Raw genomic sequence first — 26,541 nt, forward strand, 5'->3', positions numbered from 1 at the left:
GTGTGGTCCAGGAGGTGGCGCAGTACATAAATTATTGGACTCTCAAGCATGAGGTCCTGAGTTCAATCCCCGGCTGCACATGTACCAGAGTGGTGTCTGGTTTTTTTTTCTCTCTCTCTGCTTATCTTTCCCATGAACAGATAAATTCTAGAAAGAAAGAAGGAAAAGGTGGTGGCATGAGGGCATGCCTACGTATAGATGGTCTACTCCCTGAGGTCATACCCTGGGCTCTGGGGGGCCCGCCCCTGCCACACATTTAGGGCTCTGCCAGCTTCTCCAAACACCTTAAACACCTTCCCATTCTATTCTGGATGTAGTCAGACCCTGGTTCTGAGGGTTGAAAGATCTCCCCAGGCTTGGCAGGGGGTGGGGGAAGCTTTCCCCCTGCCACCTCCTCTTATCCCTGCTGGCTGTCTCTCTCTTTTCTTTCTTTCTCTTTTTTTTTTGTCTCTTAGGACATAGAAGTTCTGTCACAGGAGATTGTACGGCTCAGCAAGGAGTGTGTGGGGTCCACAGATCCAGACCTCGAGCCGGGAGAAACCAGCTAAAGACCCTCCACCTACCCCCCCACCTCCCCTTGCCCACCCCCAGGACACCATTCCCTTGGGCCATGGTGGGGAAATGGGGCCAACACCAACATCTAATAGGTCGAGAGAGAGAACATTAAAAGGGTTGGAGGCCCAACAACTTCTGTAAACGACCCTGTCTTTTGACAGAGGCTCCTGGGTACTGGGTTCCCTGTGGGGAGAGGCAGGGCCTTCTCCTCCTCCTCCTCCCCCTTGACTCCAGGCACCCAGGGGGTGACCTCGCCTCATCTCTGCATGAGTTCTCCGTCCCAGAGATCATCACTCTCCCCCCCCCCTTTTTTAATTGTATTTTATTTTTTAATTTATGTCTGCAAACCTGGCTACTCTGCATTTGTGCTCCGGGGAGGTCGGGTGGGGTGCAGTCCACATTCGGCATCCTGACAATATGTGCCTGTACGTGTAAAGGCTGTGCAGCCCAAATACCATCTGGCCAGAATGGCCTACCCACTGATTGTCTACTGTCATTCTTTCCAACCAACTGGGAGGTGCTGAGGGCAGGGCGTGGAGGTCACACCGCTGGAATGGGGCAGGCAGGGGATGGTACCCAGATGCCACTGGCTTCTTCTCCCTGGCCTCTTACCATCACTGTTGAGCAGCCCTTACTTTACATGCAGTTGATTTCTTGGGGGCAAATGCCAGTGGCGATGGGTGGACAGGGGTGGGCAGGTGGAAGAAGGAAATGGGGGGGAAAGTGGACTGTGGAGATTAAGAAGTAGAAGGCCAGGGGCCGGCTGGTGGTGCACCTGGTTAAGTACACATAGTACTAAACTCAAGGACAAGGACCTGTACAAGGATCTGGGTTTGAGCCCCTCACTCTCTACCTGCAGAAGGGATGCTTCACAAGTGACGAAGCAGATCTGCAGGTAGCTATCTTTCTCTCTCCATCTCTATCTCCTCCTTCTCTCAATTTCTCTCTGTCCTGTTGAATAAAATGGAGGGAAAATGGCCGCAAGGAGCAGTGGATTCATAGGGGCAGTAGCAAACCCCAGTGATAACCCTGGAAGCAAAGGAAAAAAACAAATGAAAGACTAAGTGGTGACCTACAATGAATGAATGGGCTGGTAAGTGGGCAGCCGAATGGAGATGGGGAAGGCATGCACACGGGAGGGGGGCACAGGTGAGGGGCCAGGTGGTAGCACACCTGGTTGAGCCCACATGTTACAAGGCACAAGGACCTGCGTTCCAACTTTCACTCCCCACGTACAGAGGCAAAGCTTTGCAAGTGGTGAAACAGTGTTGCAGGTGTCTGTCTTCCTCTCTGTCACTCCCTTCTCTTTTGATTTTTGGCAGTCTCTATCCAATAAATAATTTAAGGGGGGTCGGGCAGTAGTGAAGTGGGTTAAGTGTACATGGCGCGAAGTGCAAGGACCGGCGTAAGGACCCCAGTTCAAACCCCTGACTCCCCACCTGCAGAGGAGTCGCTTCACAAGCAGTGAAGCAGGTCTGTAGGTGTGTTTCTCTCCCCCTCTCTGTCTTCCCCTCCTCTCTCGATTTCTCTCTGTCCTATCCAACAACAACGACATCAATAACAATAGTAATAACCACGACAACGATAAAACAACCAGAGAACAAAAGGGGGAAAAAATAGCCTCCAGGAGCAGTGCATTTGTGGTGCAGGCAACGAGCCCCAGCAATAACCCTGGAGGCAAATAATTTTTTAAAAAGGACACAGGTGACAAGTTAGGGTGGCCATGGAGACGGCCGGGGTGCTGAATTTTAAGGTGGTTGGAGTGAACCGGTGATGCAGCGGGTGGCATAGTGACTAAATGGCCAGATGGGTGGGTAGAGGAATGGGTTATGTGGGCAGGAGAATGGATGGAGAGGGAGGTGGCAGGTGGGTGGAGGGACCGGGAAATGGATAAATCAGGAGTGTGATGAGTGAGCAAATAGAGGATTCCATAGATGAGTAAAACCACCGAAAGGCTGCAGTGGGCCCTCCAGCAGTTTCTCTGTGGCCACATATGCAAGGCCCTTCTGTGTGCCTTGCCCTGTGTCACCACCACCCCCCCCCCCCCATACACACATACATCGTCCTTTTGAATGTTCCCAATGACAATACCAGCTCCACAAGACAACTGCTCAAGGACACAGCAAATCAGTGGCCAAGCTGGGGTGGAATCCCCCTCCCACACACACTCGGGAAGTAGTGTACCCAATGGTCCAGTCCTGTCACCCAGGGTCTGTCTGGTATAGGGTTGGGATCTAGACTGTCCCCGTCACCACACCCCCACCATCACCCATAGGTTGGCACTCCAGTCCCACAGGCTCGGTTAGAGCTGATGGTCTCTAACTCATGTCCCTTCCTCTGGAGACAGCATTGGGGGAGTCTGGACATCTCGAGAAATGGCCCCTACCCCCAACCCAACCACACACTTTTCTAGCCGGGGCAGAGGGGGTTGCTCAGGCAGGAAGGGGACACAAGAGCTGCATCATTCTCTGTGGCACTCCACTGTGGGGCCATTACTGGGGCCATTACGAGCCGCCTCCCCATCGATCAGCTCTGCTAAGTGCTGCTGATTCAGACAGATGGGGGTGGGGGCCCCTTGGGGGAAAGGAGGGGTAGGAGCTGGGCAGGCCAGAGGAGTCCAGGGAGGAGGTGGGGGAAAGCCTGGGCAGAGCTCCCTGCCACCCCCATTTTCCAGATGACGCTACTGAGGCCCAACCAGCTTTGTAGGGGGTGGAGTCTCCCCAGGGTCCCCCTCCAGCTGTCCTAGGGGAGGGGGCTCCGGGAGCCACGAGGCCCCTCCCCGCGCGACGTCTCTCTCTCTCTCTCTCTCTCCATCTCCCAGCAAGCTCCAAGGGGCGGGGAGAGAGGAGGAGGAGGAGAACTCAAGCATCTCTGCAGAGGGGGGCAGGAGCTCTGGTGTTCGGTACCCCCAGCCCCACCGCGGCTGCAACGGGGACCCAGGTGAGGACGGTCCCTTGGGGAGAGGGAGGGGGCTGCCAACAGCTCTGTCCTTGTCCTTGGGCTCCGGACAACCCCTCCCAACCCTAGCCCATCGTGGGACAGTTCGGGGGCGGGGGGGGGGTCCTGCTGGACTTTGTCCTTTCTGGGAGCCAGCCCGCTGCCCCCTGCTTGTGCCTCCTCCTCTCCCGGGCTTGGCTGTGGCTGCTTCTCTTCTGCGTTCTGCTCCTGCGACCGCTGTGACTGCTACCACGGTGCTCCCCACACACCGCCAGCCCCTCGGGGTGTGGTTTCCCCGGACCAGCCCCCTAATGGGGGGGCGCAGCCTTCTCCTTGCCTCTCCCACCAACCTACCACTACACCCAGCAGCCCCCGGCTTGGAGACACACCCAACTCCATTTTCAACTCCTCACTCCCTCCAACCTATTCGGTGGAGGAGGAGCCCCTCCTCATCTTAGTCTTTTTAGATCCTCTGGTGGGGGGGCTGGACCCTCAACCCTGAGTGTCCCCAAGGCCCCCTTTCTGCCAGCCCTCCACAAAGTCTTGAGTTGAGACTTTCTCAGCCCCTAGCATAGATGCCACTCTCCCCTAGACACCCCTCAGCTTTTTTTTTGGGGGGGGCGAAATGAACTCAGAGCCTGATTACCCCCTTTAAAGACCCCACTCTCTGCACCCCAGCCTTACTGTGCCCCCCTTCTTCCTCCCCCAGAATTCTGGTGGAGTGGAGACATCCCCTCCTCCCCCCTGGCTATTCTTGGCAGCTCCAGGCAACTCCCAAGGCAGATTTCAGCCTCTTTACAACCTCCTGGTTCTCTTGCCACCCTTCGGGATGCATCAAACCCTTTTCTCCCTGCTCGAGCAGGCTCCACCCCCCTGCATTCTCCCCAAGAAGTCTTGAGGGCAGAGTGCACCCAGCTTGGCTTACTCCACCCCTTGGGATACTCAGTCTCTTTCAGATGCCTCTGGTCCCCCTTTGACCCTTCTGAATGCCCCAACCACTTCTCCTGTCCCAAGTCCTTTTTGCCTTCCTTTGAACTCTCACTCTCGAACTCTCCATGTTTGTTGCCATGGCCCAATACCCAGGACCCCATCCCCTGACATGTTAGATATGGACCCATCACTCTAGAGTCATCTGCATCTCTCTAGATCCCTCTCAGAGATGCAGACACCTCCTTTCAGACCCTCTCCATGTGCTCCAACTCATCCTCAGTCCCTGGGGTCCCTCAAACTAGCCTGGGAGTGGAGGTGTCCCTCCTAGCCTCCCTCAGTGACCTGCGGGCCCCTGCCTGCCTAGTTTCTCCTTCTCCACTTCCTGGTTCCTCTAGGCCACTCTTGGGTGCCCCCAGGATCCATTGCAAAGCTCCCCACCATCCTGGAGCTGGCCACGTTCCCCTAAAGGCTGCCCCCCTCCACACCCCACCCCACCCCCCAGAATCTCCACGGGCCTGGGACGCGGCAAGATGGCAGCGGGCGTGGCCACGTGGCTGCCATTTGCCCGGGCTGCCGCGGTGGGGTGGCTGCCCCTGGCTCAACAGCCCCTGCCCCCTGCGCCTGGGGTGAAGGCCTCCCGCGGGGATGAAGTCCTGGTGGTTAACGTGAGCGGCCGACGCTTTGAGACGTGGAAGAACACGCTGGATCGTTACCCAGACACGCTGCTGGGCAGCTCAGAGAAGGAGTTCTTCTACAACGCAGAGTCGGGCGAGTACTTCTTCGACCGGGACCCGGACATGTTCCGCCACGTGCTCAACTTCTATCGCACAGGCCGCCTGCACTGCCCGCGCCAGGAGTGCATCCAGGCCTTTGACGAGGAGCTGGCCTTCTATGGCCTAGTGCCCGAGCTCATCGGTGACTGCTGCCTGGAGGAGTACCGCGATCGCAAGAAGGAGAACGCCGAGCGCCTGGCCGAGGATGAGGAGGCTGAGCAGGCTGGCGATGGCCCCGCCCTGCCAGCTGGCAGCTCCCTGAGGCAGCGCCTCTGGCGGGCCTTCGAGAACCCCCACACCAGCACCACGGCCCTGGTGTTCTACTACGTGACGGGCTTTTTCATCGCCGTGTCGGTCATCGCCAACGTGGTGGAGACCATCCCGTGCCGGGGAACCCCAGCGCGGAGGCCCCCACGGGAGCAGCCATGCGGGGACCGCTTCCCCAACGCCTTCTTCTGCATGGACACAGCGTGTGTGCTCATCTTTACCGGCGAGTACTTGCTGCGCCTCTTCGCCGCCCCCAGCCGCTGCCGCTTCCTGCGGAGCGTCATGAGCCTAATCGACATCGTGGCCATCCTGCCCTACTACATCGGGCTCTTCGTGTCCAAGAAGGATGACGTGTCCGGGGCCTTCGTCACCCTGCGCGTGTTCCGGGTGTTCCGCATCTTCAAGTTCTCGCGTCACTCTCAGGGCCTGCGAATACTGGGTTACACTCTGAAGAGCTGTGCCTCTGAGCTGGGCTTTCTCCTTTTCTCCCTCACCATGGCCATCATCATCTTTGCCACTGTCATGTTCTATGCGGAGAAAGGCACGAGCAAGACCAACTTCACGAGCATCCCCGCAGCATTCTGGTATACCATCGTCACCATGACCACACTTGGGTGAGTGTGGGCCTTGCTGTAGCCAACTGGTCCAGTTATGCTATTTCCCCAACTCTTAAAAATATTTATTTATTGGGAGTCGGGGTAAGCGCAGCGGGTTAAGCGCAGGTGGCGCAAAGCACAAGGACGGGCATAAGGATCCCGGTTCGAACCCCGGCTCCCCACCTGCAGGGGAGTCGCTTCACAGGCGGTGAAGCAGGTCTGCAGGTGTCTATCTTTCTCTCCTCCTCTCTGTCTTCTCCTCCTCTCTCCATTTCTCTCTGTCCTATCCAACAACGACAACAACAATAATAACTACAACAATAAAACAACAAGGGCAACAAAAGGGAATAAATAAAATAAATATAAAAAAGTTTTTTTTAATTAATTTATTTATTTTAAAAGATATTTATTAAGGGCAGAGGTAGATAGCATACTGGTTAACAAAAAGACTCTTATGCCTGAGGCTCCAAAGTCCCAGGTTCCATCCCCTACACCACCTTAAACCATAGCTGAGCAGTACTCTTGTAAAAAAATATATACATACATACTAACACTATATATGGCAGACAGAAAGGGCAGAGAGGGACCCAGATCATCATTTTGACATATTTGATGCTAAGGATTTCATATTGGATTTATCCACTGCACCACCTCCCAAGCTTCTTGCCTTTTTAAAAATATTTATTTTGTGTATTTATTTATTAACATGAGAGAAACATGGAGAGAGGAGACCTGGGAAGTGGGGCTGCAGATAAAACATTGGACTCTCAAGCATGAGGTCCCCAGTTCAATCCCTGGTACTGTATATGCCAGCGTAATATTCTGCTTCTCTCCCTCCTCCTCTCACTCTATTTCATAAATAAATAGATCCATCTATTTAAAAATATTTTTGGGGGGTCGGGTGGTAGCACAGAGGATTAAGTACACATGGTGCGAAGCGCAAGGACTGGTGCAAGGATCCTGGTTGGAGCCTCCAGCTCCCCACCTGCAGGGTGGTCACTTCACAAGGGGTGAAGCAGGTCTGCAGGTATCTTTCTGTCCCCCTCTCTGTCTTCCAACAATGATGACATCAATAACAACAATAATAATAACTACAACAATGATAAACAACAAGGGTAACAAAAGGGGAAAAAATAGCCTCCAGGAGCAGTGGATTTGTGGTGCAGGCACTGAGCCTCAGCAATAACCCTGGAGGCAAATATTATATATATAATATTATATATATAATGTGATAGAGACAGAGAGATGGGAGAGAGAGACCTGAACCTTGCTTTACAACTTGTGAAGCTTTCCCCCTGCAGGTGGGACCAGGGGTTTGAACTTAGGTCCTTGTGTACTTTAATATGTGTGCTTAACCAGGCATGCCATCACCTGGCCCCTAGACAGATCTTTTATGCAGAGTGAAGGAGAGAAAGAGCCAGTGGTCCAGGAGGTGGCACAGTGGATAAAGCCAATATGAAATCCTTAGCATAGACTCTTAGGCATAAGGCCCCAAGTTCAATCCCCGGTAGCACATGACTCTCTCTCATAAATAAATAAATAAATAAATAAATAAAATCTTTACAAAATCTTTGTTCATAATATCACTGACATGGGGTGAAAATATTATTTAAAAATATTATTATTTATTTTAAATAAAATTATTTAAAAATATTATTATTTTTAAAATATTTATTTATTTATTCCCTTTTGTTGCCCTTGTTGTTTTGAAAATATTATTTTAGGGAGTTGGGCAGTAGCACAGCAGGTTAAACGCACGTGGCATGTAAGGATCCCAGTTCCAGCCCCCAGCTCCCCACCTGCAGGGGAGTCCCTTCACAGGCGGTGAAGCAGGTCTGCAGGTGTCTATGTTTCTCTCTTCTTCTCTATCTCCCCTCCTCTCTCCATTTCTCTCTGTCCTATCCAACAACAATGGCATCAATAACAACAACAATAACTACTACAACAATAAAAGACAACAAAAGGGAAAATAAATAAATAAATATTAAAAAATAATAATAAAGAAATAATTATTTTAAAAGGGGGGAAAGAACCAGGGATTTAACTGAGGACTCAATAGTCCAAGGCTATGTCCACTGCGCTACCTCATGGGCCACTGTTGACCTTGTCTTCTCTGAGCCTTCTTGCCACTGTGTAGCATAGGAAATGATGCCTCACACTGGGTGGTGGCGCACCTGATTGAATGCACATGTTACAAAGCACAAGGATCCAGGTTTGAGACCCCGGACCCCACCTGCAGGAGGGAAACTTCACAAGTGATGAAGCAGGGCTGCAGGTGTCTCTCTGTCTCCCTCTCTATCTCCCCCTTCTCTCTGCCTCTATCCAATAATAAATAAAGATAATTTTTAAAAGAAGAAATGATGCCTCCTTATCCTCTAGAAGGGATTTGATGACTTTATGAGAGTCATCTGAGGGTTTCTGGTGCAGAATAAATTCTCTCTGGAGGAGTCATGCCCCTAAACCCTTTAGAATCCTGAGATGTGCAGAATATTACCTCTGGCTTTGTGAGTGTTTCTGGTGCAAAATAAATGCTCTCTGGAAGAGTCATGCTTCCAAGCCATTTAGAATCCTGGGATGTGCAGAATATTACCTCTGGCTTTGTGACTCCTTAGGGTTCTCCAGAACAAGATATTTTCAACTTTTTTTTTCTACGAATCCTTCAGAGGAAATGTTTGGGGATAAAAGCATCAAATGAGGAGTCAGGCGGTAACGCAGTGGTTAAACGCACATGGTGCAAAGAGCAAGGACTGGAGTGAGGATACCTGGTGTTCAAGCCCCCGGCTCCCCACCTACAGGGGGATCGATTCACAGGCAGTGAAGCAGGTCTGCAGGTGTCTGTCTTTCTCTCCCTCTCTCTGCCTCCCCATCTCTCTCCATTTCTCTCTGTCCTATCCAATAATGATGACATCAACTACAACAACAATAAAAAATAACAAGGGCAATAAAAATGGAAATATATATTTTTTTAAAAGCATCAAATGGAATCCCCAATCTCAAATTGTGTTTTTCTGTTTTTTTTTTTTGAGGAGCCAGGCAGTGGTGCATCTGGTTGAGCGCACATGCTACAATGCACAAAGTCCCAGGTTCAACTCCCCAGTCCCCATCTTCGGGGGGGAAACTTCCCAAGTGGTGAAGCAGGGCTACAGGTGACTTTCTGTCTCTCTCCCTCTCTGTCCCCCCCTTCCCTCTCTCAATTTATCCCTGTTTCTATCCAGTAAATAGAAAAATACATATATAAAGAAAGTAGAAAAGACATTTATTTATTTATTTATTTATTTATTCCCTTTTGTTACCCTACTTGTCTTATTGTTGTAGTTATTATTGTTGTTATTGTTGGATAGGACAGAGAGAAATGGAGAGAGGAGGGGAAAACAGAGGGGGAGAAAAAGACACTTGCAGACCTGCTTCACCGCCTGTGAAGTGACTCTCCTGCAGGTGGGGAGCTGTGGGCTCAAACTGGGATCCTTGTGCCAGTTCTTGTGCTTTGCGCCACATGTGCTTAACCTGCTGAGCTACCACCCGACTCCCGAAAAGACATATTTTAAAACTAGTTATTTACTAATAGGGAAGAACGAGAAGGAGAGAGGGAGATAGAGAACTAAAGCATCATTCTGGCACATGCAATGCTGGGGATTAAACACAAAACCTCGTGCCTAAGAGGTTTTGTACTACAACCTCACAGGCTGCATTATTTTTTTTTTAATTTTTAAAAAAATTTATTTATTTTCCCTTTTTGTTGCCCTTGTTGTTTTAACATTGTTGTGGTTATTAATGTTGTTGTTGTTGGATAGGACAGAGAGAAATGGAGAGAGGAGGGGAAGACAGAGGGGGAGAGAAAGGCAGACACCTGCAGACCTGCTTCACTGCCTGTGAAGCGATTCCCCTACAGGTGGAGAGCTGGGGGATCGAACCGGGATCCTTACACCAGTCCTTGCGCTTTGCGCCACGTGCACTTAACTCGCTGCGCCATCACCTGACTCCCGCATTTTTTTAATTTAATTTTATTGATTCCACCTGCAGGAAGGAAGCAGTGAAGCAGTGCTGCAGGTCTCATTCTCTCTCTCTCCCCCCCTCTATTTCCCCTCTATTTCCCCTCCCCTCTCATTTTCTCTCTATAGCTACAATAAATAAGTAAATTAATTAACTAATAGATCATTAAAAAAACAATACTGTCTAGGAGAATGACAGTAGCCCTTTCTTGAATGTCCATTTCTGGGAAGAGATATATTGGATTAGTTGGGCTAGACATATCGTTTTAGTAGAGACCCAGGAAAAATGCCTTGAGGCTTCTGTAGACTAGAAATCTATTCTTGGGGGTTGGATGGTAGCGCAGCGGGTTAAGCACACATGGCATAAAGCATAAGGACCGGCGTAAGGATCCTGGTTCAAGCCCCCGGCTCCCCACCTGCAGGGGGGGGTCACTTCACAAGCAGTGAAGCAGGTCTACAGGTGTCTTTCTCTCCCCCTCTCTGTCTTTCCCTCCTCTCTCAATTTCTCTCTGTCTTATCCAACAACAATGACAGTAATAACAACAATAATAACAATGATGATAAACAACAAGGGCAACAAAAGGGAAAAAATAAACTCCAGGAGCAGTGAATTTGTAGTGCAGGCACTGAACTTAGCGATAACCCTGGAGGTAAATTAATTAATTAATTAATTAAAGAAATCTATTCTGGTTTGGCGCTGATGATGGAGTTGGCAAACGCTGGGCGCTCAGTGCTAGAGAAATAGCTCCCTTGGATAGAGCACTGCCTTTGCCATGTGCAAGAATCACATGGGGGCCGGGTGTGTTAGCACTGTGACACTGTGGTCTCTGGCACTGTGGTCTCTTTCACTCTCTCTCTGCCTCTCTATCTGTAGCTATAAATAAATAAGGGAAGGGGACATAGCACAATGGTGATAGCAACTGAACTTCATGCCTGAGGCTCAGAGCTCCCAGATTCAATCCCCAGCACCACTGTAAGCCAATGCCCTAACCAAAATAAATAAATAAATCTCCCCCCCCAAAAAAAATAAATAAATAAATAAAACACTGAGCCCTGGGAATTGATTGCAACTGGATATTTTGATACCTCTTCCCCCATTCAGGCTCACAGCAATCCAGGAAGGATGGGAGCTGTCCTTGCCTCATAGCTGAGGACACAATTTGAAATGACACGTCACCAAGACAGAAACCATCAAGTCGATAGGAACAGCCAAAACTAAACAACTAATCAATCAATCTATCTATCTATCTATCTATCTATCTATCAACCTATCTATTTTCATCATTGAGACCGAAAAAAGAGAACCAGAGCAGCATTCTGGCACATGTGAGGTCAAGGATTGGACATAAGACCTTGTAGTCTAACACATTTTCCACTGTGTCACCTCCCAGGCCACAACTTAAAAAAAAAAGTATTTGTTAAGCAAAGAGAGCACTCCTCCTGCAGAGAAGACGCTTCACGAGTGGTGAAGCAGGTCTGCAGGTCTCTCTCTCTCTCTTCTTCTCTATCTCCCTTTCCCCTCTCATTTTTTTCTCTGTCCTGTCAAATAAAAATAAATCAGAAGGAAAAAAATGGGGAAAAAATGGTTGCCAAGAGCCATGGATTTATAGTGCCAAAACTGAGCCCCAGTGATAATAATAATGATAATAATAATAATAATACAAGAGAGAGAGCAAATCAAAGTATCACTATAGCACATGCAGACCAGGGATGGAAATCAGGACCAAATACATGAGAGTCTGGTGCTTTACCCATTGAACAGCCGTTCTCAGGCCACGGAAGCAACTTCTTCTTCTTCTTCTTCTTCTTCTTCTTCTTCTTCTTCTTCTTCTTCTTCTTCTTCTTCTCCTTCTCCTTCTCCTTCTCCTTCCCCTTCTCCTTCTCCTTCTCCTTCTTCTTCTTCTTCTTTTCTTGCCTCCAGGGTTATTGCTGGGGTTTAGGGCCTGCACTATGAATCCACTGCTCCTGGAGGCTATTTTTTCCTTTTGTTGCCCTTGTTATTTATAGTTGTTGTTGTTGGATAGGACAGAGAGAAATCAAGAGAGGACAAGAAGGCAGAGGGGGGGAGAGAAAGACAGACACACCTGCAGACCTGCTTCACCACTTGTGAAGCAACCCCCCTGCAGGTGGGGAACTGGGGGCTGGAACCAGGATCCTTGGTAGTCCTTGAACTTCGTGCCATGTGCGCTTAACCTGCTGCGCTACCGCCCAGCCCTGCAACTAATTTTTCATATAGTCTGAGAGAAAGCGAAAGAGGGGCCAGGCAATGGCACATTAAAATGCTCAAGGAATCGGGTTCAAATCCCCAGCTCCCATCCGCAGGGGGAGGCTTCAAGAGTGGTTAAACAGTTGTATATGTCTCCATCCATCCATCCATCCATCCATCTATCCCCATTCTTTTAAACTTCTATGTCTATCCCAAATAAATGAATAACAATAATAATAAATAAATAAAAAGAGAGAATGAAAGAGACCACAGCACCTATGATTTCTTCAATGCAGTGAAGACTAGGCTCTAACTAGGGTCATGCACATGGCAAAGCACTGAAGTATCTTTTTCTCCTTGCTTTTTCTTTATAAAGACAGAGAGATACAAGGAAAGGGGAGAGGAGGGAGGGAGAGAGAGAGAGAGACCTACAGCTTGTCATGCTTTCCCCTGCAGGTGGGGTGTGGGGCCTTGAACCCTGGTGCTCACGTATGGTAGTGTGAGTGCTCTGCCTGGCATGCCACTACCTGGCCCCTGAAGTGACTTCTATTTATTTATTTATTTAGGATAGAAATAGAGAAAAATTGAGGAGAGAGATGGGAAGAGAGAAAGAGAGACAGGGGTTGAAGGGCTGGGCGGTAGTGCACCGGGTTAAGTGCACATAGTACGAAGCACAAGGACCAGCATAAGGATCCAGTTCGAGCCCTGGCTCCCCACCTGCAGGGAAGTTGCTTCACAGGCAGTGAAGCAGGTCTGCAGGTGTCTATCTTTCTCTCCCCCTCTCTGTCTTCCCCTCCTCTCTCCATTTCTCTCTGTCCTATCCAACAACGACGACATCAATGACAACAATAAAACAAGGGAATAAATAAATTAAACAAATAAAAACAAAAGGGAATAAATAAATAAACAAATAAGAAGCAATATTTGCTCTTTAAAAAGAAAAAAAAAAAGAAACTGACTCAGAGAGTTAGAGAGCTCATGGCTTAGGAGGTGTTGCAATGGATACAATGTGAGGTCCCAAGTTTGATCTCTGGCATTGCATGTGCCAGAGTGGTGCCCTGGTTCTCTGTGTCTCCTCTGTTTTATTTATTTACTTATTTATTTATTTGGGAATTCATGTTTTACAGTCGATAGCAAATACAATTGTTTGTAAATACATCATCTCCTTTCTGTTTTTAATGCATAAATACACCCTTAATAATTTGAGGACAGGGAGTCCGGCGGTAGCACAGTCGGTTAAGCGCACATGGCACTTGGCATAAGGATCTCGGTTCGAGTCCCGCCTCCCCATCTGCAAGGGAGTCCTCTTCACAGGCGGTGAAGCAGGTCTGTAGGTGTCTATCTTTCTCTCCCCCTCTCTGTCTTCCCCTCCTCTCTCCAATTCTCTCTGTCCTATCCAACAAGAACGATGTCAATAGCAACAATAATAACTACAACAATGTTAAACAACAAGGGCAACAAAAGGGAAAATAAATAAATAAGTATTTTTAAAAATTAGAAAAAAAAGAAGAATCTAACAATAAATGTGATCTTGGGCAGGTCAGTTAAGGAGCTTCTTCTTTTTTAAAAAAAGATACTTATTTTTTCCCTTTTGTTGCCAATGTTGTTTTCTTGCTGTAGTTATTATTATTGTTATTGATGTCGTTGTGGTTGGATAGGACAGAGAGAAATGGAGAAAGGAGGGGAAGACAGAGAGGAGGAGAGAAAGATAGACACCTGCAGACCTGCTTCATCGCCTGTGAAGCGACTTCCCTGCAGGTGGGGAGCCGGGGGCTCGAACCGGGATCCTTACACAGGTCCTTGCGCTTTGCGCCACATGTGCGTAACCCGCTGCGCTACCGCCCGACTCCCTAGTTAAGGAGCTTCTATGTGTTTCTTTCCCCTACTGCTGACCACGTTGAGAAGACTGACTCTGACCGCTCGCTCTCTAGGGAAGGGGGTGGCGTAGAGAACGGGCCCTTCAAGTCAAACGGGCCCTTAGGTTGTCTTTAGTATATTCGTTCTCTCTTTGTTTTAGAGAGAGACAGAAATTGAGACAGAAGGGGGAAAGAGAGAAACACCGGCTGCACTGCTTCATTGCTCGTGCAGCTTCCTCTCTGCCTGTGGGGACCAGGGGCTTGAGCCCAAGTGCTTTGTAAAGTGTGTGCTCTACCAGGTGTGCCGCCACTTGGTCCTTTCCTTTTTCGTTTTTCATATGAAGACAGTTCCTTCCTTTCTCCCTCCTTCCCTCTCTTTCTAGATAAAAACAGAGACGGGGGCAGGTGATAGGAACAGGGAGAGGGACCACAGCACTGAAACTTCCTTTAGTGTGCTGGGGTCTGGGATTGAACCTGGTACTCAAACAGGGCAAAGTATCATACTATCCAAGTGAGCTATTTTGCCAGCCCATGAGGACAGTTTCCAGGGTTCCACTGGAAAAGAACGAAGGAGTCCTACATATTGTAACTCCAGCTTTACCACTTGTGAAGTTTCCTCCCTACGGAGGGCACAGGAGGTTGGTTTCGTCATTATTTAATTATTTGTGAGAAAGACAGAGAGGAGAGGGAGAGAAGGGGGACGGGGGTAGATAGCATAATGTTTATGCAGAGAGACACTCATGCCTGAGGCTCCAAGGTCCCAGGTTCAACCCCCCGTACCACCATAAGTGAGAGCTGAGCAGTGCTCTGGTGAAAGACAGAGAGAGAGAGAGAGAGAGAGAGAGAGACAGCGAGCATTCATTCTGGCACATCAGATACTGGGGCTCGAACCTGGGACCCCATGCTTGAGAATCCAATGCCTTATCTACTGTGCCACCTCCTGAGCTCCAACCCCCATTTTTTATATATTTTTGGTACTTATTTATTTATTCCCTTTTGTTGCCCTTGTTGTTTTATTGTTGTAGTTATTATTGTTGTTGTTACTGAAGTCGTTGTTGTTGGATTGGACAGAGAGGAATAGAGAGAGGAGGGGAAGACAGAGAAGGGGAGAGAAAGTTACACACCTGCAGACCTACTTCACCGCCTGTGAAGTGACGCCCCTGCAGGTGAGGAGCCCGGGGATCCAACCGGAATTCTTCCGAGGGTCCTTGCACTTTGCGCCACCTGTGGTAACTAACCCTCTGCGCTACCGCTCAACTCCCCCAACCCCCGATTTTTAGATCAAGAAACTGACTCGGGAGTAAGGTGGTAGCACAGTGGGTTAAGCACACATGGCACGAAGCACAAGGCCGATGTAGGGACCCTGGTTCGCGTCCTTAGCTCCCCACCTGCAGGGGAGTCGCTTCACAAGCGGTGAAGCAGGCCTGCAGGTGTCTATCTTTCTCTGCCCCTCTCTGTCTTCCCCTCCTCTCTCCATTTCTCTCTGTCCTATCCAACAACGACGACATCAATAACAACAATAAAACAAGGGAATAAATAAATTAAACAAATAAAAACAAAAGGGAATAAATAAATAAACAAATAAGAAGCAATATTTGCTCTTTAAAAAGAAAAAAAAAAGAAACTGACTCAGAGAGTTAGAGAGCTCATGGCTTAGGAGGTGTTGCAATGGATACAATGTGAGGTCCCAAGTTTGATCTCTGGCATTGCATGTGCCAGAGTGGTGCCCTGGTTCTCTGTGTCTTCTCTGTTTTATTTATTTACTTATTTATTTATTTGGGAATTCATGTTTTACAGTCGATAGCAAATACAACTGTTTGTAAATACATCATCTCCTTTCTGTTTTTAATGCATAAATACACCCTTAATAATTTGAGGACAGGGAGTCCGGCGGTAGCACAGTCGGTTAAGCGCACATGGCACTTGGCATAAGGATCTCGGTTCGAGTCCCGCCTCCCCATCTGCAAGGGAGTCCTCTTCACAGGCGGTGAAGCAGGTCTGCAGGTGTCTATCTTTCTCTCCCCCTCTCTGTCTTCCCCCTCCTCTCTCCATTTCTTTCTGTCCTATCCAACAATGACGACATCAACAACAATAATAACTACAACAACAATAAAAACAAGGGCAACAAAAAGGAAATAAATAAATAAACATTAAAAAATAATTTGAGGACAATGGGGTAGATAGCATAAGCCAGAGCTGAGCAGTGCTCCAGTAAAAAAAAAATGATGAGGGGTTGGGGAGACAGCATAATTGTTCTGCAAAAGACTTTCATATCTGTGGCTCTGAGGTCCCGGGTCCAATGCCCAGCACCACCATAAGCCAGAGTTGAGCAATGCTCTGGTCTGTCTGTCTGTTTATCTATCTTTTTAAAAAAAATAATTTTATTTATTTATTAATGAGAAAGATAGGAGGAGAGAAAGAACCAGGCATCACTCTGGTACATGTGCTGCCGGGGATTGAACTCAGGATCTCATGCTTGAGAGCCCGATGCTTTATCCACTGTGCCACCTCCCGGATCACTCTATATATCTATCTACCTACCTATCTATTTATTATCTCTCATTAAAATAAATAAAATATATTGAAAAAAATGTATGACAAGGCTGGCAAATAGTTCACATGGATTGTGCACTGCTTTGTTATGTGCAAGACCCAGGTTCAAGCTTGGCTCCCACTATATTGGAAGAAGCTTCGGGGCTATAGTCTCTCTCTCTCTCTCTCTGTCTGTCTGTCTAAAAAAGACTTTATGACAGAGAGGTGAGGAGGCTGACCCAGGTCATGAAGTGGGTGAGTCAGGGGTGGCAGAGATGGAGTGGGAGGGCCTGACGGGGCAGGCGCCACCCTGACCTTGGCCTCGCTCCGCCTGCCCAGCTACGGGGACATGGTGCCCAGCACCATCGCTGGCAAGATCTTTGGCTCCATCTGCTCCCTCAGTGGCGTCTTGGTCATCGCCCTGCCTGTGCCAGTCATCGTGTCCAACTTCAGCCGCATCTACCATCAGAACCAGCGGGCTGACAAGCGCCGGGCCCAGCAGGTAACACGTGGATGGCACCTGCACCCACCATGTAGGAGCACCTCCCACCCCACCCTCCCCCTGCACTGACTGCACTGACCCACCGTGTCTGCATGTCTGCACATGTCTATCTTTCTCTCCCCCTCTCTATCTTCCCCTCCTTTTTCAATTTCTCTCTGTCCTATCCTATTAAAAAGGGGGTGGGGAGAACGAGAGACACCCACCAACCTGCTTTACTGATAGCAGAGTTTCCTCCCTGCAGGTAGGGAACTGGCTGGAACCTTGCACCCCACCCCTGCACTGACCTGGCTCACCCTGTCTCTCCTCTTCTCTCTGTAGAAGGTGCGCTTGGCAAGGATCCGGCTGGCCAAGAGTGGGACCACCAACGCCTTCCTGCAGTATAAGCAGAATGGGGGTCTGGAGGTGGGTGAGCCACCACCACCACCCCCACCTCGGCCTCCCTCCCTCCCCCGCACCTGGGCAAGGTGAGCAGGGATGGCCGGGAGAGGAAGGTACTGACGGTGCTTTCTGCTTTTTCTGCTTTCTCCTCTGCTGGCTCCAGGATAATAGCAGCGGGGAGGAACAGGCGCTATGTGTCAGGAACCGCTCTGCATTTGAACAGCAGCACCACCACCTGCTGCACTGTCTGGAGAAGACCACGGTGAGCTTGAGCACAGCCCCGGGGTCCCTCTGCTGCCCAGGCTAGCTCTTGCCCTGGAGGCGGGAGATACCTGCCAACTGTGGAAATCCCACGGGGCTTCTAGGAGGAAGCATCCATAGAGCTGAGCCAAGGGTGGATGAAAGAGAGAAGAGAGAGTGAATGACTTCCGGGAAGGGGCAGGCTGAGCACACATTACAGAGCACAAGGACCTGGACTGGAGCCCCTGGTCGCCACCTGCAGGGGGGAAAGGTTTGCAAGTGGTGAAGCAGTGCTACAGGTGTCTGTCTCTCTCCTTCTCTATCTCCCCCTACCGTCTCGATTTCTGGCTGTCTCTTTCCAATAAATAAAGATAATAAAGAGAGAGACAGAGAGAGAAAGAGAAAGATGGTCAGGGAGGTGGCACAGTGGCTAAGGCACTAGACTCTCAAGCATGAGGTCGCGAGTTCAATCCCTGGCAGCACATGTGCCAGAGTTCTTTTTTCTCTCTCCCTCCTCCTTTATAAATAAATAAAATCTTTAAAAAAAGAGAGAGAGAGACACTTCCAGAAAGATAGGAGCGATCTGACCAATGGTGTAGCCTGGGAGGTAGGACAGGAGTGGTTAAAGCTTTGAACTCTCAAGCAAGGAGTCCCGAGTTTATATTAATATCCTCCCCCCTCATTTTTAATAAAGAAATATTTTGGGAGTGGGTGGTGGCTCATCTTGTAAAGCACACATATTAGCATGTTCAAGGACCTAGGTTTGAGTCCTCATCCCCCACCTGCAGAAGGGAAAGTTTCACAAATGATGAAGCAAGTACTGCAGGTATCTCTCTCTCTCTCTCTCTCTCTCTCTCTCATTCCCTCTCAATTTCTCTCTGTTCTATCAAATAAAGGGGGGAGATGGCTGCCAGGAGCAGTGATTCATCATGCAGGCACCAAGCCCCAGCGATAACCCTGGTGGCAATTAAAAAAAAATAATAATAAAGATTATTTTTTTCTTAACCAGAGCACTCTTTTAGGGGGTATTATCTTTATTTATTTATTGGATAGACATAGTCAGAAATCAAGAGGGAAGGGGATGATAAAGAGATAGAGATAGAGAGGGAGAGAGACAGAGAGACACCTGCAGCACTGCTTCACCACTTGTGAAGCTTTCCCCCTGCGGGTGGGGACTGGGGCTCAAACCTGGATCCTTGCAACATGTGCCCTCAACCAGGTGTTCCACCATAAGGCAGCACCAGAGCACTCTTTACCTCTGGCTTATGGTGGTGCCAGCGATTGAACCTAGAACCTCAGAGCCTCAGGCCTGAAAGTAATGTACATAACCAGTATGCTTTCTCCTCAACCTGAGAAATCTTTTTTTTTTTTTTTTTTTTTTTTTTTTTTAGTTTATTTCATATAAGAGAAAGTGTCACATGAGGCAGAGAGAAGGAGAGTGAGACAAGCCAGAATACAACTTTGGTATGTTTGCCAGGGATTGAACTGGGAATCTCAGACATGAAATGAAAATCTGATGCTCGGGAGTCAGGTGGTAGCGCAGTGGGTTAAGCGCACATGGCGCAAAGCGCAAGTACTGACGTAAGGATTCCAGTTCGAGCCCCCGGCTCCCCACCTGCAGGGGAGTCGCTTCACAGGCGGTGAAGCAGGTCTGCAGGTGTCTATCTTTCTCTCCCCCTCTCTGTCTTCCCCTCCTCTCTCCATTTCTCTCTGTCCTATCTAACAATGACGACATCAATAACAACAACAATAGTAACTACAACAACAATAAAAAACAACAAGGGCAACAAAAGGGAAAATAAATAAATAAATATAAAAAAAGAATTGTTTCTCTCCCTTATAGTTTAAGTGCACACTAGGAAATCTAAAGGACAAGATTAGACAGATTGTCCTGATACTTAAACAACATTCTGTACAAAAAAAGAAAGATAGAAAGAAAGGGGCTGGGTGGTTGCGCACCTGGTTAAGCGCACACATTACAGTGCAAAAGGACCCAGGTTCAAGCCCCCAGTCCCCACCTGCAGGGGGAAAGCTTCACGAGTGGCGAAGCAGGGCTGCAGGTGTCTCTCTCTGTCTCCCTGTTTCTGTCATCTCCTTCCTCTCAATTTCTGGCTGTCTCTATCCAATAAATAAATAAAGATAATAAAACAATTTTTTAAAGAAAGAAAATCTGATGCTTTACTAGTCAAGCCGTTTCCCCAATAAATCAATGGTAAAAAAAAAAAAAAAAATCTGAGAGGGGTCTGGGGACACAGCATAATGGTTCTGCAAAAGACTCTCATGCCTGAGCCTCCGAAGTCCCAGGTCCAATCCCCAGCACCACCATAATCCAGAGCTGAGCAGTGCTCTGGTCTCTGTCTCTGTCTCTGTCTCTCTGTCAGACAGAATAAAGAAACTTTTAAAAATTTGAGAAGGCTTAGGACATGGTACAATGAGTAGGGGACAGAACTTGGAAACATGAGGTCCTGAATTCAATCCCCACTGTGTCTCCCTCTCCCTCTCCCTCTCCCTCTCCCTCTCCCCCTCCCCCTCCCCCCCGTATCCCAACATTGTATATGTCAGAAAGATACTCTGGCTTTCTTTCCTCCTGGTCCTTCTCTTCATCTCTCTAAAATATTAAATAATAAGGGGAGTAGGCAGTGGTGCACCTGGTTAACAGCACAGCTTATAGTGTGCAGGGACCCAGGTTCAATCCCCTGGTCCCCACCTGCAGGGGGAAAGCTTCACAAGTGGTAAGGCAGGGCTCCAGGTCTCTTTCCCTCTCTGCCTCCTCCTCTCATCTCAATTTCTCTCTGTCTATATCCAATAATAAATAAAGAAAAATATTTTGATAGAGGACCTAGTGGGGGTTGTATTATTATATGGAAAACTGGCAAATATTATGCATGTAGAAACTATTTACTGTCGAATATAAAACATTAATTCCCCAATAAAGAAATTTTTAAAAAGAAAAATATTTTAAGATTGCTCCAATATTACATAATAATAACAATAATAATGATGATAATAATTGAGGCCTAGGGAGTCAGGCAGTAGCACAGCGGGTTAAGCACAGGTGGCGCAAAGTGCACGGACCGGCCTAAGGATCCCGGTTCGAGCCCCCGGCTCCCCACCTGCAGGGGAGTCGCTTTACAGGCGGTGAAGCAGGTCTGCAGGTGTCTATCTTTCCCTCCCCCTCTGTGTCTTCCCCTCCTCTCTCCATTTCTCTCTGTCCTATCTAATAACGACATCAATCATAACTACAACAGTAAAACAAGGGCAACAAAAGGGAATAAATAATAATAAATAAATATTTAATAAAGAAATAAATAATTGAGGCCAGGTAGTGGTGCACCGCCCAGAGTACATGTGTGCCATGCATAAGGAACCAGGTTAAGGCCCCTGATCGCCACCTGCAGGGGGGTAAGCCTCATGAGTAGTGGAGCGGAGCAGTGCTGTGGGTCTATGTGTATGTGTCTCTCCTCTTCCTCTCTATCTCTCTATTTCACACTCTAATGAAAAGTGGGGCTAGGGAGGGAAGGCCATTGGGAGTGAGATAGTCACTGTGTGGGCACAAAGGCCCAGTAATAAACCTGGTGGCAAAAAAGACAAAGTTAATAAAAAATAAATTCGGGGTCAGGCGGTAGCACAGCAGGTTAAGTGCAGGTGGTGCGAAGCGCAAGGACTGACATAAGGATCCCGGTTCAAGCCCCCGGTTCCCCACCTGCAGGGGGGTAGCTTCACAAGCAGTGAAACAAGTCTTTCTCTCCCCCTCTCTGTCTTCCCCTCCTCTCTCCATTTTTCTCTATCCTAGCCAACAGTGACAACATCAATAACAACAACAATAAATACAACAACAATAAAAACACAAGGGCAACAAAAGGGAAAAATAAATAAATAAATATTTAAAAAAATAAAATAAAAATAAAAAATAAATTCAGGTGATTGATAAGGTGGTACAATAGATAAAGAGTTGAAGACTCTGGCAAGGGTAGGTAGCATAATGGTTATGCACAAAGAGACTCTCAGGCCATAGGTGCTAAAGTCCCTAATTCAATCCCTCGCACCATCAGAAGCCAGAGTTGAGCAGTGCTCTGGTAAAAAAGGAAAAAAAAAAAAAAAAGCTGTTGAACACTCAAGCATGAAGTCCCAAGTTTGATCCCCACTATTGCATATGCCAGAGAAATGCCCTGGTTCTGTCTTTCTCTCCTCTCTCTCTCAATAAAAATAAACAAAAGAGGCTGAGGAGACAACATAATGGTCATGCAAATGGATTCCATGCTTGAGATTCGGAGTCCCCCAGGTCCAATCCCCAGCACCACCAACATAATCCAGAGTTGAGTGCTCTGGTCAGCCTCTCTCTCTCCCTCTCTCTCTCTCTCTCCCTCTCCCTCTCCCTCTCCCTCTCCCTCTCCCTCTCCCTCTCCCTCTCCCTCTCCCTCTCCCTCTCCCTCTCCCTCTCTCCCCCTCTCCCCCTCTCCCCTCTCTCCTTCTCCCTCTCTCCCTCTCTCCCCTTCTCCCCTCTCTCCCTCTCCCCTCTCTCCCTCTCCCTTTCCCTCTCCCTCTCCCTCTCTCACTTGCCTCCAGGGTTACTGCTGGAGCTCAGTGCCTGCACCAGGAATCCACTGCTCATAGAGGCCCTTCTTTCCCTTTTGTTGCCCTTGCTGTTTGTCGTCGTTGTTGTTACTATTGTTGTTGCCATTGCTGTCGTTGTTGGATAGGACAGAGAGAAATCGAGAGAGCAGGGGAAGACAGACAGGGGGAGAGAAAGACAAATACCTGCAGACCTGCTTCACTGCTTGTGAGGGGCTGGAGGGGGGCTCAAACCAGATCCTTACGCTGGTCCTTGCGCTTCACACCATGTGCGCTATACCTGCTATGCTACCGCTACTGCTCCCCCCCCATTACAAATAGATAAATATGGGGGCCTGGCAGTGGCACACCTAGTTAAGTGCACATAGTACTAAGTACAAGGACCCCTGCAAGGATGCAGGTTCAAGCTCCTGACTCCCCACCCACGGGGGGGGGGGTGCTTTACAAGTGGTAAAGCAAGTCTGCAAGTTTCTGTCTGTCTGTCTCCTTCTCTGTCTCCCCCTCTTCTCTCAATTTCTCTCTCCCCTATCCAATAAAATGGGAAAAAATGTCACCAGAAGCAGTGGATTCATAGTGACGGCACCAAGTTCCAGCAATAACACTGGAGACAAAAAAGAGAGAGAGAGAGATAAGTAGCATGTAAGAAAAAATATTAAATTTGATGCTAGCAAGATATCATAAAGCCTCTGCAAAAAAACTTTCATGCCTGAGACATCAAAGGCCCCAAGTTCAATCCCCTGCACCACCAGAAGCCAGAGCTAAACAGTGCTTAATAATAATAATAATAATAATAATAATAATAATAATAATGGGCCGGGCGGTAGCACAGCGGGTTAAGCGTACGACAGTGGGTTAAGAGGACCGGCATAAAGAGCCCAGTTCGAGCCCCCGGTTCCCCAACTGCAAGGGGGTTGCTTCACATGTGGTGAAGCAGGTCTGCAGGTGTCTATCTTTCTCTCTCCTTCTCTGTCTTCCCCTCCTCTCTCCATTTCTCTCTGTCCTATCCAACAGCAGTGACATCAGTGACACTAATTATAATGACAACAACGATAAACAACAAGGGCAACAAACGGGAAAAAAAAAGTAGCCTCCAGGAGCAGTGGATTCATGGTGCAGGCACTGAGCCCCAGCAATAACCCTGGAGGTAAAAAATAATAATAACAATAATAACAACAACAATGTAATTTTTTTTTCATTTGAAGAAAGACTAGGGGATGGAATCTGCTCCCATGTGGCACCTTCTGACCATGTTTCCTTCTGCCCCCAGTGCCACGAGTTCACAGATGAGCTGACCTTCAGCGAGGCCTTGGGCACTATCTCCTTGGGAAGGCGCACTAGCCGCAGCACGTCTGTATCCTCGCAGCCAGTGGGGCCTGGGAGCATGCTGTCCTCTTGCTGCCCCCGCAGGACCAAGCGCCGTGCCATCCGCCTTGCCAACTCCACTGCCTCAGTCAGCCGTGGCAGCATGCAGGAGCTGGAAACACTAGCAGGACTGCAGCACAGCTCTGCACCTCAGAGGTAAGCAACACACACACACACACACACACACACACACACACACACCCTTACTTGCTGGGCCTACATGAGGACATTGCTAGCTCTTTTTTTTTTTTTAACATTTTATTTATGAATGAGAAAGGAGGAGAGAGAAAGAACCAGACATCATTCTGGTACATGTGCTGCCAGGGACTGAACTCAGGACCTCATGCTTGAGAGTCCAGTGCTTTATCCACTGTGCCACCTCCCGGACCACTCACTCCTAGCTCTTTAATCAGGTGTCTGAGGCTTGATGCTTCGCACCACGCAAGTCCAGCTCAAATCCAAGCTTCTCTGTGTGGGGGAACTTAGGCTCAGCCTGCCTAGCACTACTGGTTATTCATTCGTTTTATATATTTATATATATATATATATATATTTACTGGACAGTGACAGAGAGAAATTAAGAGTGGAGGGGGAGACAGAGAGGGAGAGAGACAGAGAGACACCCACAGCCCTGCTTCACCACTCGTGAAGCTTTCCCCCTGCAGGTGGGGACCTGGGGGGCCACTGCCTGGCCCCTCTTCATTCATTCTTTCAACAAACATTGATTGAGTCCCTACTGCCATGGCATGCCAGACATTGTTTGAGGATCTTTGGATATAGTTATGAATGAAACAGAAAGAGAGAAATTCCTGGGGAGCAAGGCGGTGGTGTACCTGGTTAAGTGCACACACTACAGTGCACATGGACCCAGGTTCAAGCCTCTGGTCCCCATCTGCAGGGGGAAAGCTTCATGAGTGAGGAAGTAGAGCTACAGGTGTCTCCCTGTCTCTCTCCCTTTCTATCTCCCACTCCCCTCTCAAGTTCTTCGTGTCTCTATCCAATAAATAAATAAAGATAAAAATAAATTAATATTGAGAGAGAGATAGAGAAAGAAATCCCTGGCACTCTGGAAATTACAGCCTAGAGGGAAAAGACTATTTATTCATTTGTTTGTTTATGAGAGAAAGAGAGGGTGGGGGATGGACCAGAGTATCAATGTGGAACATGCAATGCTGGTATTGAACCCAGGTCCTCATGCTTGGGAGTACAGTGTCTTATCCACTATGCCAACTCCCACAACATGAGAAAAAACCCTTAACAGGCAAACAGATATATAGATGATACAATATGTTAAGTGCCAAGGATAAAAACCAGGGTAAGAAAAAAAAAAAACAGGGTAAGAGGGTATTATACAAGGGGTGTGATTAAGGGTTTTTTATTATTACTGTATTTATTTATTGGATAGAGACAGTCAGAAATTGAGAGGGAAGGAGGAGACAGAGAGGAAGAGAGACAGAGAGACACCTGCAGTCCTGCTTCAATGCTCATGAAGCTTTCTTCCTGCAGGCGGGAACTAGGGGCTGGAACCGGGTCCTTGCACACTGTAACATGTGTGCTCAACCAGGTGAGCCATCACCTGGCTCCTTTTTTTTTTAAGCTGGTGATTTAACAATGGTTAATAAAATTATAGGGGAGTTGGGCAGTAGCGCAGGTGGCGCAAATCGCAAGGACCGGCGAAAGGATCCCGGTTCGAGCCCCCAGCTCCCCACCTGCAGGGGAGTCACTTCACAGGCGGTGAGGCAAGTCTGCCTGCAGGTGTCTGTCTTTCTCTCTCCCTCTGTCTTCCCCTCCTCGCTCCATTTCTCTCTGTCCTGTCCAACAACAACGACATCAATAATAACTACAACAATAAAACAAGGCCAACTAAAGGGAATAAATAAATATTTTAGAAATTATAAAAAACTTTTAAAAATAAAATTATAGAATTATAGGGGTAAATCAATTGATAGTGCACATACATTATCATGTGCAAGGAGCCAGGTACAAGCCCATAGTTCCCAACTAAGTGGAGGGGGGTGATGAGCTTAATGAGTCTTTTTTTTTTTTTTTTTTTTTTTTTTACCAGAGCACTGCTCAGTTCTGGCTTATGGTGGTGCAGGGGATTGAACCTGGGGCCTTGGAGTCTCAGGCATGAGAGTCTCTTTGCATAACCATTATGCTATCTACCCCCACCCCATGAGCAGATTTTTTTGAAGAGGTTCTTTTTAAAATATATATATATTTATTTAATTTATTATTGAATAGAGACAGAGAGAACTTGAGAAGAGAGGGGAAGATAGAGAAGGAAAGAGACAGAGTGACACCTGCAGCTCTGATTCACCACTTGTGAATCTTTCCCCTTGCAGGTGAGGACCAGGGGCTTGAACCTAGGTCCTTGCACACTGTAATATGTGTGCTCAACCAGGTATATCACCACCTGGCCCCATGAGCAGATTTGTTTTTTGCCTCCAGGGTTATCAGTGGGGCTCAGTGTCTGCACTACAAACCCACTGCTCCTGAAGGCCATTCTTCCCCTTTTTGTTGCCCTTGCTGTTATTGTTCTTATAGCTGTTGTCGTTGTTGGACAGGACAGAGAGAAACGGAGAGAGGAGGGGAAGACAGAGAGGGAGAGAGAAAGATAGACACCTGCAGACCTGCTTCACTGCTTGTGAAGTGATCCCCTTGCAGGTGGGGAGCCGGGAGCTCGAACTGGGATCCTTGCACTGGTCCTTGAGCTTTACACCATGTGCGCTTAATCTGTTGTGCTACCCTCGGCCCCCATGAGCAGTTTTTTTAAGGAAAAAAACAAAAGGCCACTGGGAACAGTGGAGTCACTAAGCAGGCACTAAGCCCCACAATAACTCTGG

The 26,541-nt window shown here is 48.2% G+C and overlaps 2 protein-coding genes across 6 annotated transcripts in view; both read left to right on the forward strand.

Moving 5' to 3' along the window:
* GRIPAP1 (GRIP1 associated protein 1) overlaps positions 1-1,035 on the forward strand; it is a 57,896-nt gene extending 56,861 nt beyond the window's left edge. For all 5 annotated transcript variants that reach the window (XM_007529412.3, XM_060183623.1, XM_016190963.2 and 2 more), the window contains one exon: positions 456-1,035. In XM_007529412.3, the coding sequence (XP_007529474.1) occupies positions 456-548 (93 nt within the window). In that variant the 3' untranslated portion in view covers positions 549-1,035. The remainder of the gene's footprint in view (positions 1-455) is intronic.
* Positions 1,036-2,072: 1,037 nt separating this feature from the next.
* The window catches only part of KCND1 (potassium voltage-gated channel subfamily D member 1), a 30,626-nt gene continuing 6,157 nt past the window's right edge, over positions 2,073-26,541 (forward strand). Inside the window, exons 1-6 of the mRNA XM_060183625.1 lie at positions 2,073-3,495; positions 4,925-6,076; positions 16,981-17,143; positions 17,462-17,545; positions 17,685-17,783; positions 23,601-23,851. Coding sequence (XP_060039608.1) covers positions 4,953-6,076; positions 16,981-17,143; positions 17,462-17,545; positions 17,685-17,783; positions 23,601-23,851 — 1,721 coding nt within the window. The 5' untranslated portion in view covers positions 2,073-3,495; positions 4,925-4,952. The remainder of the gene's footprint in view (positions 3,496-4,924; positions 6,077-16,980; positions 17,144-17,461; positions 17,546-17,684; positions 17,784-23,600; positions 23,852-26,541) is intronic.

Source organism: Erinaceus europaeus, chromosome X, assembly GCF_950295315.1.
Source record: "Erinaceus europaeus chromosome X, mEriEur2.1, whole genome shotgun sequence".
Taxonomy (NCBI): Eukaryota; Metazoa; Chordata; class Mammalia; order Eulipotyphla; family Erinaceidae; genus Erinaceus; species Erinaceus europaeus.